This window comes from Chiloscyllium plagiosum, unplaced genomic scaffold (genome assembly GCF_037043375.1).
Source record: "Chiloscyllium plagiosum isolate Xiang-an unplaced genomic scaffold, Cpla_swu_hap1 HiC_scaffold_7, whole genome shotgun sequence".
NCBI lineage: Eukaryota > Metazoa > Chordata > Chondrichthyes > Orectolobiformes > Hemiscylliidae > Chiloscyllium > Chiloscyllium plagiosum.
In genome coordinates this window covers 14,289,016-14,304,193 of record NW_028270145.1, presented here as the reverse complement: position 1 = coordinate 14,304,193, position 15,178 = coordinate 14,289,016, and the positions used below count along the sequence as shown (strand labels likewise).

At 41.6% G+C, this 15,178-nt stretch overlaps 1 protein-coding gene across 9 annotated transcripts in view; it reads left to right on the top strand.

Annotated features, from left to right (window-relative positions):
- The window catches only part of mlphb (melanophilin b), a 179,761-nt gene that overhangs the window by 119,478 nt on the left and 45,105 nt on the right, over nt 1-15,178 (top strand). For 8 of the 9 annotated variants that reach the window (XM_087988757.1, XM_087988758.1, XM_087988756.1 and 5 more), the window contains 5 exons: nt 323-376; nt 5,840-5,925; nt 8,519-8,647; nt 10,996-11,206; nt 14,677-14,921. In XM_087988757.1, coding sequence (XP_087844883.1) covers nt 323-376; nt 5,840-5,925; nt 8,519-8,647; nt 10,996-11,206; nt 14,677-14,921 — 725 coding nt within the window. The remainder of the gene's footprint in view (nt 1-322; nt 377-5,839; nt 5,926-8,518; nt 8,648-10,995; nt 11,207-14,676; nt 14,922-15,178) is intronic. The other variant, XM_087988759.1, reaches the window with a different exon arrangement.

Genomic DNA, 15,178 nt, shown 5'->3' with positions numbered 1-15,178 from the left:
CTGCAAGTGGGTCTCCTGGGGTATCACTGGATTCTACTGGAGAGGAAATGGTCCAAACAATATAAGGAAGAATTTATCAATCCAGTTATTGAAAGTTTATGATGTCTACCTGTTTGAGAAACTGGCCTATACCCTCATTACAGATTGTAAGCTTATTTTTTCCTTCCCTAGGGACATCATTGGTGATTTGCAAGTTGTCTTTCAGGCTAATGAACTTTAGTGATATTATGCGATGCGTTCAAGTGTCTTGTGTCTTGTTATTTTGAGGAATAGCATAAATCCAGTTGATGTTTTATTTTAATGTATGCCTGACCTCTTGCAGACTCACACTATGAACGAGATGTATTTGATCATGTGTTGGACAGTTACTTGCATGGTGAGTGAACTTCAGAATCTTTCATTTGTTTTCTATTTTACATTTACCTTATTGTTATTACTTTTGGACTCCAATGCTGAGTAACAGTAAGAATTGGACTCCTCCTACCCTATGGCTCTCAGCAGACTAGGTGACCCATCTGGTAAACAAAATGAAGAGCACACGTACAGAATGGGTGGCAAGTAGTTCATCTTGGCAATATTCAACTGGACAGCATGTCAACCAACTCCTGAGTATGGCTTTCAAACGAAACATTGTTTGGGTTTGTGGCCTATGGCAAAGGATAAATGAATACATTAGACTACATTTAAGTGCTGTGAAATGCCAGTGACTGCTAGGTACAATATCACTTTGTGTTGGAGATAAAAGACTTGTGATGATGCCAATGTAATTTGTCCGTAATGTACTGAGACACACACCCTCCTTGTGTAGCAATGTAAAAAGAAGGCTGCTGACTCACGAGCATCACTTTGTCATTGTCTTTCATAGTCAAGGTCTATCCCATTGATTCTGAACATCATTTGCTGTGCTGGGAATGGATAGGTGTGATAGTAGACTTACATCAGAGAACATGGGAGGAAGTTTGAGTGGAGCATGAGCAATTGGCATGGACTGAATGGCCTGTTTCTGATTTGTACATTCCAGATAATCTTATACTCCATTACGAACTGAAGCACATTGTGTACATTTGTACAGTGGCATTAGCATTTAATATACTTTATTAATCTGTAGTGCATACACTGTGAAATGAAAGATATGGGAAAGCAAAGAAATATCCGTTTGTTCCTTCCGAGGAGAAGGGACCAGGAGCAAAGAAATATGTTTTTGTAAAAGCACCTTTGATGTTTCCAGGATGATGGTTCATGCGTAATTAATTAGTATAATAACCACTGTAATGAGGGAGACATGGGTGACCTGGTGGCTCATTGGTTAGCACTGCTGCCTCACAGCACCAGGGACCCGCGTTCGATTCCACCCTCAAGCAACTGTCTTGCAAATTCTCCCCGTACCTGTGTGGGTTTCCTCCGGGTGTTCTAGTGTCCTTCTTCAGTCCAAAGATGTACACATTAGGTGGATTAACCATGCTAAATTGCCTGTAATGTCCAGGGATGTGCTGGCCAGGTGGGTTAACCATGGGAAGTGCAGGGTGGTTCTGGGAGGGATGCTCTTCGGAGGTTCGGTGTGGACCCGATTGGCTGAATGGCCTGCTTCCACACTGTAGGGATTCTATGAACTTATGTTCTGCAGAGGTACCTATTTTTACCTTTCTAAATCATGAAGCAAGCTCAGTGGAAAATGGCGAATCAACACCTGTTGATGTCAGTGACATAATCAGGCCAAAAAGGCTTATTGTGATGCAGTGTTATACAGGCATGTGGACCGCAGTTGCAGAACCTTTTAGGTTAGCAATACAATCGGAAGATGGATTGGAGACTGCAGAGAGGGGAAACTACAGACACAGGATGATGGAGGAGACATCTGGAACTCCTTTGCCCCAGACAACTGCCCTTAAGCAACTACTCAGATCCAGGTTCTCTTAGGATGGAAACCTCCCTCACCACCATTGCTGCACTACTATTTTCCATCCTCTTAAAATCCCGGAGTATAAGAGACCAACTTGCTATGGCATTCTTTTTGTTATCCAATGCAAAAATCCAAGCAGGGATGAATTATTATCCTTATACGAAGGCAAAGGACTCAGGCTGCTGGAAATCTGCAACAAACACAGGGAATGTGGGAAAAACTCAGCAGGTCTGGTAGCATCTGTGCAGGGAGAAAAATGGTGAGCGTTTGAATCCGGTACGATTCTTTTTCAGCACTGAAAGGTGTTGGAAAATGTTTTTGTGACAAACTTTCAACAGAGGCCCAGTGAAAAAGACAAATGGGGTTGTTAATGGTGCAGAAAGAATGAGATGTAATAAGGCTGTGAAATAAGGTATGAAAGGGAGAGAATTGATCCTCCCCACTCCAAGCAAAACAACCAAAATATAACTAAAGATGGAAATGTGTTGCTGGAAAAGCGCAGCAGGTCAGGCAGCATCTAGGGAACAGGAGAATCGACGTTTCGGGCATTAGCCCTTCTTCAGGGAAGAAGGGCTAATGCCCGAAACGTCGATTCTCCTGTTCCCTAGATGCTGCCTGACCTGCTGCGCTTTTCCAGCAACACATTTCCATCTCTGATCTCCAGCATCTGCAGACCTCACTTTCTCCTCAAAATATAACTAAAATAAGGTTTGCGGGGGGGGCGGGGGAGTAGGGAGGAGATGATGTAAGAAAAATGGAAAACAGACTTAATGTGGTCAGTTTCTGAAGTTATTCCGTTGCATATTGAAACATCGAGGCTGCAAAGTGCCTGAGCATTAGAGGAGCTGTTGTTCCTTGAGCTTGCACTCTGCTACATTGGAACCTAGCAGCAGGCCCAGGAAACACATGTTAACACAAGAGCAAGGTGCTTTATTGAAATGGCAAGCAGCTGGGAGCTCAGGGTAAGGTGTTCCACAAAGTTGTCGTCTAGTCTGCCTTTATTCTCAATGTAAGGGAGACCACATTGTGAGCAGCGAGTACAGTAACCTGGATTGAAAGAAGTACAAGAGCAATGGTATTTCACTTGGAAGGTGGGTTTGATTAGATTAGATTCCCAAAAGTCTGGAAACAGGCCATTCGGCCCCACCAGTCCACACCGACCCTCCAAAGAGTAACCCACCCGACCCATTTCCCTCTGACTAATGCACCTGACATTACGGGCAATTTAGCATGGCCATTCCACCTGACTGACAAATCTTTGGAGTGTGGGAGGAAACCAGAGCACCCAGATGAAACCCACGCAGACACAGGGAGAATGTGCAAACTCCATATAGACCAATTGCCCGAGTCTGGAATTGAACCCATGTCTAGCACTGTGAGACTGCAGTGCTAACCACTGAGACACCGTGCCATCATTTTTGGGGCCTTGGACTTTGAGGTGGGAGAAGGTAAATGGGTAAGTGTTATTGCATTTGCATGGGAAATGTTAGCAGTGATTGCAGATAAGGCATATTCTATTACAATTCTCTTATTACCATTGGAATTGTAGCACCCCACTCTCTATATCTCTCTGTCTTTCTTTTCTCTCTTTCTCTCCGTATCTCTCCATCTCTCTCCTGCTGCTGTGACCAGCTAGCAGCATGATTTGCATTCCAACCCCTCAAATTATCTGAATGGCAATACATACAGAGAGTGGAATGTGCAATGAGACTTGGGTGTCCTCATACACCAGTCACTTAAAGGAAGCATCCAGATTTAGCAGGCGGTGAAGAAGGCAAATGGTATACAATGTTAGCCTTCATAGCGAGAGGATTTAAATACAGGAACAGACATGACTTGCTGCAGTTATACAGGGTCGGCAAGCAGGAGGCTGGGAGAACACAGTAAGCCAGACTGCATCAAGAGGTGGAGAAGTGGACGTTTCAGGTGTAACCCTTCTTCAGGACTCTGGGGGTGGGGTGGGGGGGTTGGTTAAGGGGAGCTGCAGATAAAGGGGGTGGCGGGGGCAGGGTGGTGAAGTGGGGATAGGTGGAAACAGTTAGAGGATATAACCTAGTTGGTCAGTGGGACGGATGAATCCAGTTGGTGAGAAATGGAAGGGAGGGGGTGAAGCTGGGAAGGGAGTAGGGGGATGGGAAGGGAGGTTATTTGAAATTGGAGAACCCATTGTTGAGGGGGAGAAAGTGAGCACTGCAGATGCTGGAGATCAGAGCCAAAGAGCATGGTGCTGGAAAAGCACAGCCGGTCAGGCAGCATCCAAACTTATTGGTGTAGCCTCCGGGCTATAAGCTTTGGAGAGACTATGTCTGAAATATTGTGTGCAATTTTGTTCTTGCTACAAAGTGAGTGGAGGGAAGGTTTACCAGACTGATTGCTGGGATGGCAGGACTGACGTATGAGGAGATTTTGAATTAGGAATATATTCTCTAGAGTTCAGAAGATTGAGGAGGATTCTCATAGAAACCTGTAAGATTCTAACAGGACTAGACAGGGTGCGCGCAGGAAGAATGTTCCTGATGGTAGAGAGTATTAAAACACAGATTACAGTCTAAGGATAAGGGATAAGCCATTTAGGACTAAGATGAGGAGTGGCATTTTATCAAACATTTTTTGAATGTCCATGTACACCACATCATTAACATCACCCTCATCAAGTGTCACTGCGACCTTCTCCAAAAACTCAAACCCAATTAGCCCAGTTCTCGGAAGGAGAGGGTTCAGAAGAGATTTACCAGGATGTTGCCGAGTGTGCAAGGTTTGAATCATAAAGAAAGGCTGGATAGGCTTGGACTTTTTTCACTAGAGTGTAGGAGGTTGAGAGGTGACCTGATAGAAGTTTATAAAATATAAAATATAAGGTATAGATAGATGTCTTTTCCCTAAATTGGGGGAAATTTCAAGACCAGAGGGCATATTTTTAAGGTGAGAGGAGAGAGATTTTAAAAAGACATGAGAGGCAAACGTTTTACGCAGAGAGTGGTTCACATGTGGAGTGAACTTCCTAATTGGTGGATGTGGGTACAATTATAATGTTCAAAAGACATTTGGAAAAACACATGAATAGGAAAGGTTTGGAGAGATATGGCCAGGAGCAGGCAGGTGGAACTAGTTTAGTTTGCGATTATGTTCAGCATGAACTGGTTGGACCGAAGGGTCTGTTTCCATGCTGTATGACTGTATAAAGGGAAGGGAACCCTGTAGTTGCACTTGACACTTCCTGACCTCAAAGTGGTTAATGCTGACGATAGGCAGATGACATGTTGCCTCTACCCTTAACGATATAGTTGATGGCTTAACAAGTAAATACGACCTCACTGTTCTAAATATTTCATTTCTAAATAATGTGAGAAAAACACAAACCCAATCCACGGAGCATAGTCTGATGATCTATCAGACTTCCGCTCGATATTCCACTCGGAGAGGAAAAAAGAAAACTTAATGGATAATTTCCGTCAATTAAACAAACTATTTCCCAGTTACATAAACCTGTTACTGTGGCTGCTTATATCCTGTCAGCTCCCATAATCTGTTACCTATTGTGTGACTGCTTCATTTATTAAGTGGGAGAGATTTGATTGACCAAATATCTCTTAAATTTAAAAGACATCCCACTGTCAACAACAAGAACAGAAGTTACCTTAATTCCTCACAGTCACTAATTAAGCATGGAGTTGATTAATACCAGTTTACGTCAAGCAGTCACATTTGCTTCCTGTGTCTTAGTCCAAGTGCTCCCTTTCTGAATTGATGTGCGTGCCAGGGAAAGGATATTGTGGCATTGAACCATAAGTGAAATTGATGTTCTGTACCCTTCTCCTGGAGTACACAACATTACGTGATGTTAGAACACGCAGCTTTGTAGGGTGCTAAGATTTCACAGCCAGGCACCATTCACAACATTAATGATGTGTTTTTCTCTCCTGTCTTCCATTGCTGAAGGTGAATACAATGCTCAGATGATGGCAGAAGTAATTGAAGAGGATGAAAATGCTCTTGATAATGAAGAGGCTCATCGCTATAGTGTAGTAATGTCCTTTTTAGATGTTTGGTTTTGGAAATGATAATCATTTGAGGAGTAAGAATTTACTTTAATGTTGTTTTCTGTTTTGAAAGGATTTCCTTAATCATCATGGTAATTTAAATACTGTATTTATTGTATGACATATGCTGACATTCACCAAATGCAACTGCATTGATAGATGTATACTGTACTAATGAATTACTTACATTGGAAGTGGCACCTAATTGAGGCTAAATGTACATCTCAAAAGGTGTCTGTACAAAGGACAGAAGGGCTTTCTGGTGCACTGCAGTGTCCCTATCTTTAAGCTAGGAGGCCCACGTTCAAGTCAGAGGTGTGTTATAACATCTCTGAGCAGGTTGATTAGAAAATATCAACAAAGGACAAACATTGTCATGGGTTATGGACTAAATTGTGGAAGTTTACTTGTCATTGCTTCCATCTAAATATTCCATGTTACATTCTATAAATCTTGAAAGGTTTAAAATATCATAGAGTCATGGAGAAGAGGCTCTTTGGCCCACATCAAGACTGGAATGCTAACAATATGCTACTACCAACACTCGTCCCACTTCGCCACTCTGGGCCCACAGCCATAAACGTTATGACACTTTGAGTGCTCATCCAAGTACGTTTTAAAGGTTATGAGTTTTCCTGTCTCGGATACCCTCCCTGGCAGTATGTTCCAGAGCCCCACCACCTGGATGAAAAAACATTGTCTCAAACCCCCTCTAAACCTCCTGCCTTTCACTTTTAAATTATGCCATCTTCAACTAAGGGCAACAGCTGCTTTTTGTTCACCTTATCCATGTCCCTCATAATCTCAACACCTCTAACAGGTCCCTCCTCAACCTTCTGTGCTCCAAAGAAAACAACTGGAAGTTAGCCAGACTCTCTTCATAGTGGACAGCTTCATAGCTTGATAAATCTAAATCCTACATGACTAGGAAAGCGATTGTCACAGATTCCATCCTTGCAATATATCTGAGTCTGGTGTAACTTTAGTTCCTTTCTCTAATCCTGGCATGTGGTTTCTGTAAATAATGTCATTTCCCCCAAGTCTTTATACCTGTTTATCTTACTTGCAGCTTCTCCAAATTTCTCTTTCTAGTTTGATAATTTTCTTTACATTCATTCCTGGTTTGTATTCCCAATCTTTAACTTGTGTTTATTAATGATTCTGTCTCTTCACATGGGTATCTGTTTTGTAAGTGATGAGTTTGGTGACAGAGGAGCATTTAGTCGGGCACTTCAGCTAACCAGCTTAAATATTATTATGATCATTTCTTCAAGTGTTTTGTAAGGTTAACAAGCCTTAGGCAGTCAAAGGTAATATTCATTCCTTACTTACATTTTTAGTGACATAGTCATACTATCACTCAATTCTACAACTTAAAATTGCATAAGTAAACAGATGTTCCTGGCTATAGTTCTTTATTCCTTTATCAGACATTGTCCTTTATTTATCAAAGTCCAACTCCCTCTGCTGAATGTTTGTTCTGTTAATTCTGTCATCCACTCGCTGGCCTGGCCATTTGCCTTTGTCTCATTTATTATCCTATTCAGAGTGCATCCACTTCTGTTCTGCACTTTTCTATTTAAAAGATATTTTATGAAAAGGCACTTCAAACTGAAACTTTTTAACTCTTTGAATCTCTACTGAGTCACATACCATCCTGACTTGGAAATCAACTACCTTTCCTGACTGTTACTGGATCAAAAGCCTGGAACTCCCCTCTATCAAGACTGTGGGTATCCCTACTACCAATGGTCAAGAATGTGGCTCACCACCTCCTTCTCAAGGGCATTTTGGAATAGGCAATAAATGTTGATCTTGCCAGTGATACTCTCAACCTGTGACAGAATAAAAACAAGTGAGGATGTTGGTGGATGGAGACCCTGTTGCCTTTTTGCCTCGACCTGAATGAAGGAACTGGCAAGAAGGCCTGAGTACAGCCCACTTGCCCTGTTGCTGACTGGGACAAATCCATTATGAGTGGTTTTAACCCAGTTACTGATGGGGACTTGTCATACAGAGAGCACAGTAAGAAAATCCTTTCATGGTTTCTCACTTGGGTGGATTTTGTGCTGGGTCATTATAACATTGCAGAATTGCACAATGGCTAAAATTCTGACAAGCATAGATTAGTGCGGTGTGTTTGCTGTCCTGAGCAGCATTCAGTAACCTCCTCAGGAATGGCGTCATATGGCCATTGTCTGTGCCTTTTCTGGTGCTTCTAAACATAGTGAAGAACTTGTAATTGTTGAGCTATTAGCTTGTCAATCTTGCCATACGTTTGTTAGTTTTTTCTCTTTAACTGCGTTATTTCACAGGAGTTTGCACTGAAGTAGGGGCAGCCAGTTGCCATTATAAACTTGGTTAATAATTTATTCCTGTAATCCATCTGAAAAAGCAGTAAAAGCTTTGAAATCATTGAATGGAATAGCACAGAACAAGGCCACACCATACTTGTGCCAGCTGTCAATATTCTTCCCACGAGGTTCTGTTTTGAAAGGCTATTTTTCCAAAATAAAAACACAAAGCACAAACTTTTTTTTTAATTGAAAAATTGTTAATACCTTTTCTTGTTCCCCAGTCACGCAGAAACAAACGTCTACTTTCGGTGCATCCTACTGACTTTGATATGGACTCAGAATATTCTGCCCAATCTCGCCGTCAATCTTTCCAGCTTCCTTCCCCACATTATGACGGGAGTGGTTTACAGGTAATCCCCTCAGCGATGTTACAGCTTTTTATTGTCCCATTTCAAAGCTGCTCTGACAACCGAAATATAACGTGTTTGCTGACCTGTGCAGCTGAGGGAGTTGTGGGCTGCTGCAGTCTCACGGATGAGCTCTGCAATAGGCCTTGGTATACTTTTGACTAGGTTCGTAGCATCCTCCCACACAAAGGAAAACCAATTCGGATGACCTTGTTTCTGCCAGCTCTGTGAAAGTGCTATCCAATTTGTTCCATTTCTCTATCTTTTTTCCCCCTGCATTTCTTTTTCCCCTTCTCAAATATGTGTGCAATTACGTTTTGAAAGCTGCCATTAAATTTGCTTCCACCATTTCCCAGCATCCATCTGGTTCTTTTGCCAGTCATCTTAAATCAACATCCTCTAGTTATAAGCCCTCCTTTTACCATCTAGAGAGAAGAAAATGAGCTGGTGCTTGCTCCTGAATCCTTTCCCATTTGTTACACCTGACAAATTTTCAAATATTGGATAAAATTCCTGATATCTGGCTGCTGACTTGAAAGGCAAGTCACTCTGCAAAGTTCTAGCATGAATGAAACCTGTTAGTACCTTCAGAGGAGGAACAGAGAGAGCATAAAAGCTCCCAAATTAATCTCTAGCCTCACCACCATATGTCGAATGTATTTATGCATTCAACCCTGAACATATAGCTGTTTCCCTTGGAGTTTCCATGTGTCTTATATTTTTGTGTTGGTGCAGAAACATATTGACAGTTTCTGAAGAGTTAATTGAAGACTGCATTAGAGCAGCATGTTAGTGGAATTACTGAGCAAAATTCACTTCCTTTTAAAATGCATGAAAACATCACACCAAAACATTACAGTAATAGACATTCCAAACTACATATTGATTTTCAAAACACTTTTCAAAACTCCACACTTGACTGCACGTACAAGTTTCAAGCCAATGCTTAGACAGACCACATTTTTGATGTATTTTTCCTCTCTTTGGGGAGTTTTTTTGTTTATCAGTTTAATGCGCAAAATCACTGAACACTGGGATGTTTTCCCATTTCAGGCTTTCTGTTGTCATTTCTGAGGCATCACAGCTAATTAGAAGTGGTGCCAAGTTCCTTCTACTCTAAGTCAACAAAGTGTCTTGAAATATATGAAGGCCATCCTTGCTCAACCAAATGTGAAATTATTCCCTTTCTTCCAGCAGAAAACCTGGAACATTTTGCAAATTTGATGCCAGTCTCTTGTGTTTGCATTTCCAAACAAAGTGCCTCCCTTCAATTTTCTCCAGTCCTTTCACACTGGAAGCATTTCCTCATTTTGGTATGATTCCATTTAGATTGACTGCCTTCCAATACCTTGTTCACCTGACCTCTTTTCATCCGCTGGCCTGGGCAGTAGCTACCTGTCTCTTTCCTTCAAGAAGGATAGTGCAGCTGTTACATAAGCCTTGGGCTGCATTGACACGCAGACATTTTTCAGTGTGGATTGATGGAGATAGATCAATAACATGGAACTTGGCTGCATTGCTTTCCATTCTGCAGCTCACTGTTGCAGTGGAAAGTTATAGGCACCTTGAGCAAGACCAGGTAAATCACCAGTGTCTTGGGGTACAGACATCCTTTGTTGTAGTGTGGTATTGAATCCAGATGGCAATAAGCCTGTAATTTTTAAATAATTACATGACATCAAGACGTGATATTCTGCTGTAAATGTATTCTTTTTTCCTTCAGTCACTCTCTCTGCATTATGGTGTCAGTAGTCAGTCGGTTATGTATCTGTCATGTACAGTAACATCAGTAAGCACAGAACCAAAATTTTACAAATTAGCTCTATGATATTGTAACTTCTGAATAGTTAATGTTGTAAATGAACTTCAAAATGGCTGACTCAGTGGAATCTGGGTCTCTGGGAGATTCATCGAGTAACGATACCACAATACCAGCAGAGGTGATAAAGAGCCCTTAATTGGCCTCGAGGTGGAAGAAGCATTTTCCGTCTACCTTGTTGCTGTCAAAATGGCATGGCAATGGGAAAATGGCAAACCCAGTCTCTGCCTTTGCTTGCCATAATAAAGACTCTGTTCCACCAGGCCTGACACTAAAATGGTCAAATCCAGCCCAACATCAGTGAGCTTTTACCTGATCTAGTGGAATGTCCTTCAATCTGAAATATTAATCTCTGTTTTTAAACCTCCACAAGGGCTGCCGGACCAGCTGAATACTTCCACTGTTTTTCTGTTTTTATTTCAGATCTCCAATATTGTGCCTTTTGGAATTACTTGTCCTTGTTTTTATTGACAGTCCTGTCTTAACATTGGCTTCAACAGAGATCATTAAAATCCTTCATTACTTTTTTCAGTCATTTTCAGAGTTCCCTTTCGCTGGCAACAGTACAACAGAAGAGAGTTCCAGGCGAGGGTCTTGCGTTGGAGATACTGAGCTGACCTCAGTATTCCGGAATATACTGCAGGAGAAAGGACAGAGGTTAATGCCAGACTCTGAGTTTAGCACTGAAGTCCGATTGGAGATCAACAAAAGAAGGAAAAGCTTGGACAAGTCTTCCAAATCTGGTATTTTTCACTTTCTTTCACTTCATACATTGAATGAACTCTGTTTGCATAAAAATATATTGTAACGTTTGAATATCAAAAATGTTCTGAAGTACTAAGCTAGTTATTTCACCTCTGATCTACATCTTGTCTCACTGAGAATGACTGACAGAATGAAAGTCTCCTATATATTCACTGTTCATATGTAGGAGAAACACTCCTCTCCAGGATACCTGACATGCTGGATGACCAAATCTTCTGGATTTGTCAGGACTGTCCTATATTTGAGGACCTCGTCCCATGTCTCCAATTGGTTACTGCTGGAGTACTCTTTGTCCCGTGGTGTTGATCTTTGATTTTAGCTATTAAGCAGATCCAGATGGGTATACTGTGCTTTCCTCACCCTTCTCACTCTTGAAGCTTGGTCAGAAAACCCATGCCTGCCACCCTTTTGTGTATGTTGTGAAATCCTTTAATTTATTCCCCAAGAGTTGATCATCCCACCAATCCCTCCCCATCAGAAAATTCCATATGTGTTTGAGCCTGGTATCATTGCTGTTGTTGTGGGAAGCAACATTAACCATTGAAGACCGACACTCCTGGTATTCTTAGAGTTCCCAGCTAGTCAGATTGGTTAACAGCTCTTGAGGTGGAAACTCTACACTGAGTCTGTTAAGGTTACCTCGGTGTATTAGTAGTCGATCGATTCAGGGGATCAGGTGAGCAAGCAGCATACACCCCACCTACCTTGTAAAACCCACCCCAAACCCTCCTCCTTTGACTCATTCTCAATTTTTGTTTGACTTTATCCTTGCAGAATGCCTTGAAGTGCTTTATAACATTAAAGGCGCCGTAGAAAAAAACAGTTGTTGTTGTGATTTCATGTCCTGTTCTTTAGACCACAAAAATAACCAAAGTTTCACTGAATTATTTCAGAACCCTCAACAATGGAAAAAGGCTGCAGGCATATTTTGAGTATTCTGCAACCACTATCCTTCTGTTTTAAAAGCCCCAGCAAAATAATTGAGCAGTACACTTGGTTACAGTTTCTAATCAAAAAGCTGAAACATGCGACCTAATTCCATGATGGGCACACCTCCCCATGAAGACTAGTGTGTTCATGGAGTAGACTCACCACTCCTTTATCACTTGATCAGCACAATCCCCATTCTTCGGACCTACATTGTGAACATATTTTTAAAATATATCGGGAATTGGCACATGTCCAATTATATAGTATGTTAGGTTCTTTTTCTTGAGATTCTTACATACTTGATGCTACTGCAGTACACCAACTTCTGTGAACAGCCAAAATTTATAAAGCAAATACAAGCTTTGGAGGAACCATTAACCCTCTTCGCAATGCTTGCAGAACCGTGTCAAGAGACCTCTCTGAACAAAGGGGTGGCATGGTGGCACAGTGGGCGGCACAGTGGCTGGCACTGCTGCCTCACAGTGCCTGAGACCCGGGTTCAATTCCCGCCTCAGGCGACTGACTATGTAGAGTTTGCACGTTCTCCCCGTGTCTGCGTGGGTTTCCTCCGGGTGCTCCGATTTCCTCCCACAGTTCAAAAATGTGCAGGTTAGATGAATTGGCCAGGCTAAATTGCCTGTAGTGTTAGGTGAAGGGGTAAATGTAGGGGAATGGGTCTGGTGGGTGGCGCTTCGGCGGGTCCGTGTGGACTTGTTGGGCCGAAGGGCCTGTTTCCACACTAAGTAATCTAATCTAAAAAAAAGGGGCCAGTTCTTCCTTTGTACAAGATTTTACATCACAGTCAGTAATGCCCACAAGACAACCCGCAGCCACTTCCCCATAGTCACATGACACTCGACACAGTGTAGTGATTTGATTATTTCCAGAATCAGTGCGATATAGATCATTCCTGAATGGCAAGATCTGGTGTAAAATAAATTTTTTAACTGCAGGGTGTGGTCAGAATTGTAACTGCAATGTACTTATTGACTTTGAATAGCAAGAGATGACAATGTAAATTTTTTGAAAAGCAGGAGATGGCAATGTAATTTCTTTTTACCTTCTACCTGCAAGACCGAGAAACATACCACCCTATCCCCAGGACATCCAATTTCTTAAAGGTCAGCAAAGCAAATCAACCGCTCAACATCTCATTAGAACCTGAGGACAGCCAGAATTAGGGGAAAAAAATGATGAACATAAATGCCTGGTTTGAGTGGGGTATAAATATTTGATGAAAGTAGCCAAAAGGAGAACTGGGGCAAAAAAACCTTTGCTGCCACCCTTAACCACTTCTGTGTGTCTACATAATGTAGTTTATTCGCATGTACCCTCCTTGACCTTTCCAATTTGTTCCCACTTTGACCGTTCTTTGACAATGGGAAGGAGAAATCTGCTGTGATACATTGCCACCTATATATCATGGAAAGGCCCATTAAGAAATCCATAAAATTTAATGACATTTAATATAGAAAGGTAACTTCAAATCCATTGTACTCTATTGAATGAGTATGATAGTAACTAGAAAGAATTCCCCTTTTTTTTTCCTTCTGCTTTCTCCACTCTTGCAACTCATGCTTGGAATGGCAACAGTTTGACGTCCCACCCAAATATAAATTGTCCTCAGATGAACATTTCTTTTTATTAACAAAAGGCTGTGGGAATGCTGTTGCACCATGGCCCAGGTTTAAATCAACTAACTAGTCCTCAACAGGTATTGAACATGGAGCTTCGATATTTTCAGTGCACTTGCCTATTCAGTGCCTTTGGCACTCAGGAGTGTGCCACATGAAACTCTTTCTCTTTTTTTCAAAATTAAAATTCACACAACACCAAGTTATAGTCCAGCAGGTTTATTTGGAAACATTAGCTTTCAAAGTGCTGCTCCTTCGTCAGGTGGTTCCTTCATCAACCTGATGAACGAGCAGCGCTCCGAAAGCTAGTGCTTCCAAATAAACCTGTTGGACTATAACCTGGTTTGTGTCATTTTTAACTTTGAGAAAAAGAGGAACCTCGATTATCCAAAGGACACAGGTGGGGAATATTTTGTTCGGTTAATCGAATTCTGGAAAATTGAATGCCAGATAACATAGTTTAACCAAGCATTGGGACCTTGCAATCGTGCCGGATAATCCAATATTCAGATAATTGAATGCCGTATAATCGAGGTTCCTCTGTAAACCTGTTGGACTATAACCTGGTGTTGTGTGATTTTTAACTTTGTCCATTCCAGCCCAACACTGGCTCCTCCACATCTTTTTTTCAAAAATGATTTGGATATTCACTTCCAAACTTTTACATTTGGATTACATAGATTTTAAGACCCATTTTGATTATAAGTTTCTAATTTGGGGACTTCCATTCCTGGAACTAAATCAAACTTTTATAAGATGCACTGGACCAATTTTGCTAACTCATGCACACATTTCACTAAAAAAAATCATGGCTACTCTGAATACATGTTAATATCTCCCTCTATTTTTTCTTTGCTATTCACTTCCATGTTAATTGAATACAGATGAGGTGGTGCATCGTGAATACAGACTTCCCCGCACACGCTCAGTTCCTGGGATATGGACCTCCCTTGGAGAAGCAGAGGCTCAGCATTCAGTGCCTTACCAGAAGCCTGGTGCTCAGTACTACGCTGACATGGATAGCTCTGACAATGATGGGGCTACTGAGCTTCCAGTGTATCAGCGCCACTTTGTACGACGCAGGAGTCGAAGTTCCTCACAGGAACGCTTAGGTTCTGGAGGAAGTCAGGTATATCATTCAAAAAATGCAAACACTCTAGAATCTACCAGTGTACCCAATATGTATTGGTATTGTTGAAAAACAAACATGTTGTCAAAGCTTCTAATCTTGCAATCATCTAGACAGAATTGCAGGAAGTTCTAATGGCAGCAACAGTTTACATTGTTTGAAAAGAAGGGATAGGTTAATTGACAAGTGGCTGTATCACAAATCTTGTAAATAGGGTCCAAGCTGTTTGCTGACTGTATAGGTTTAATGCTGAACTA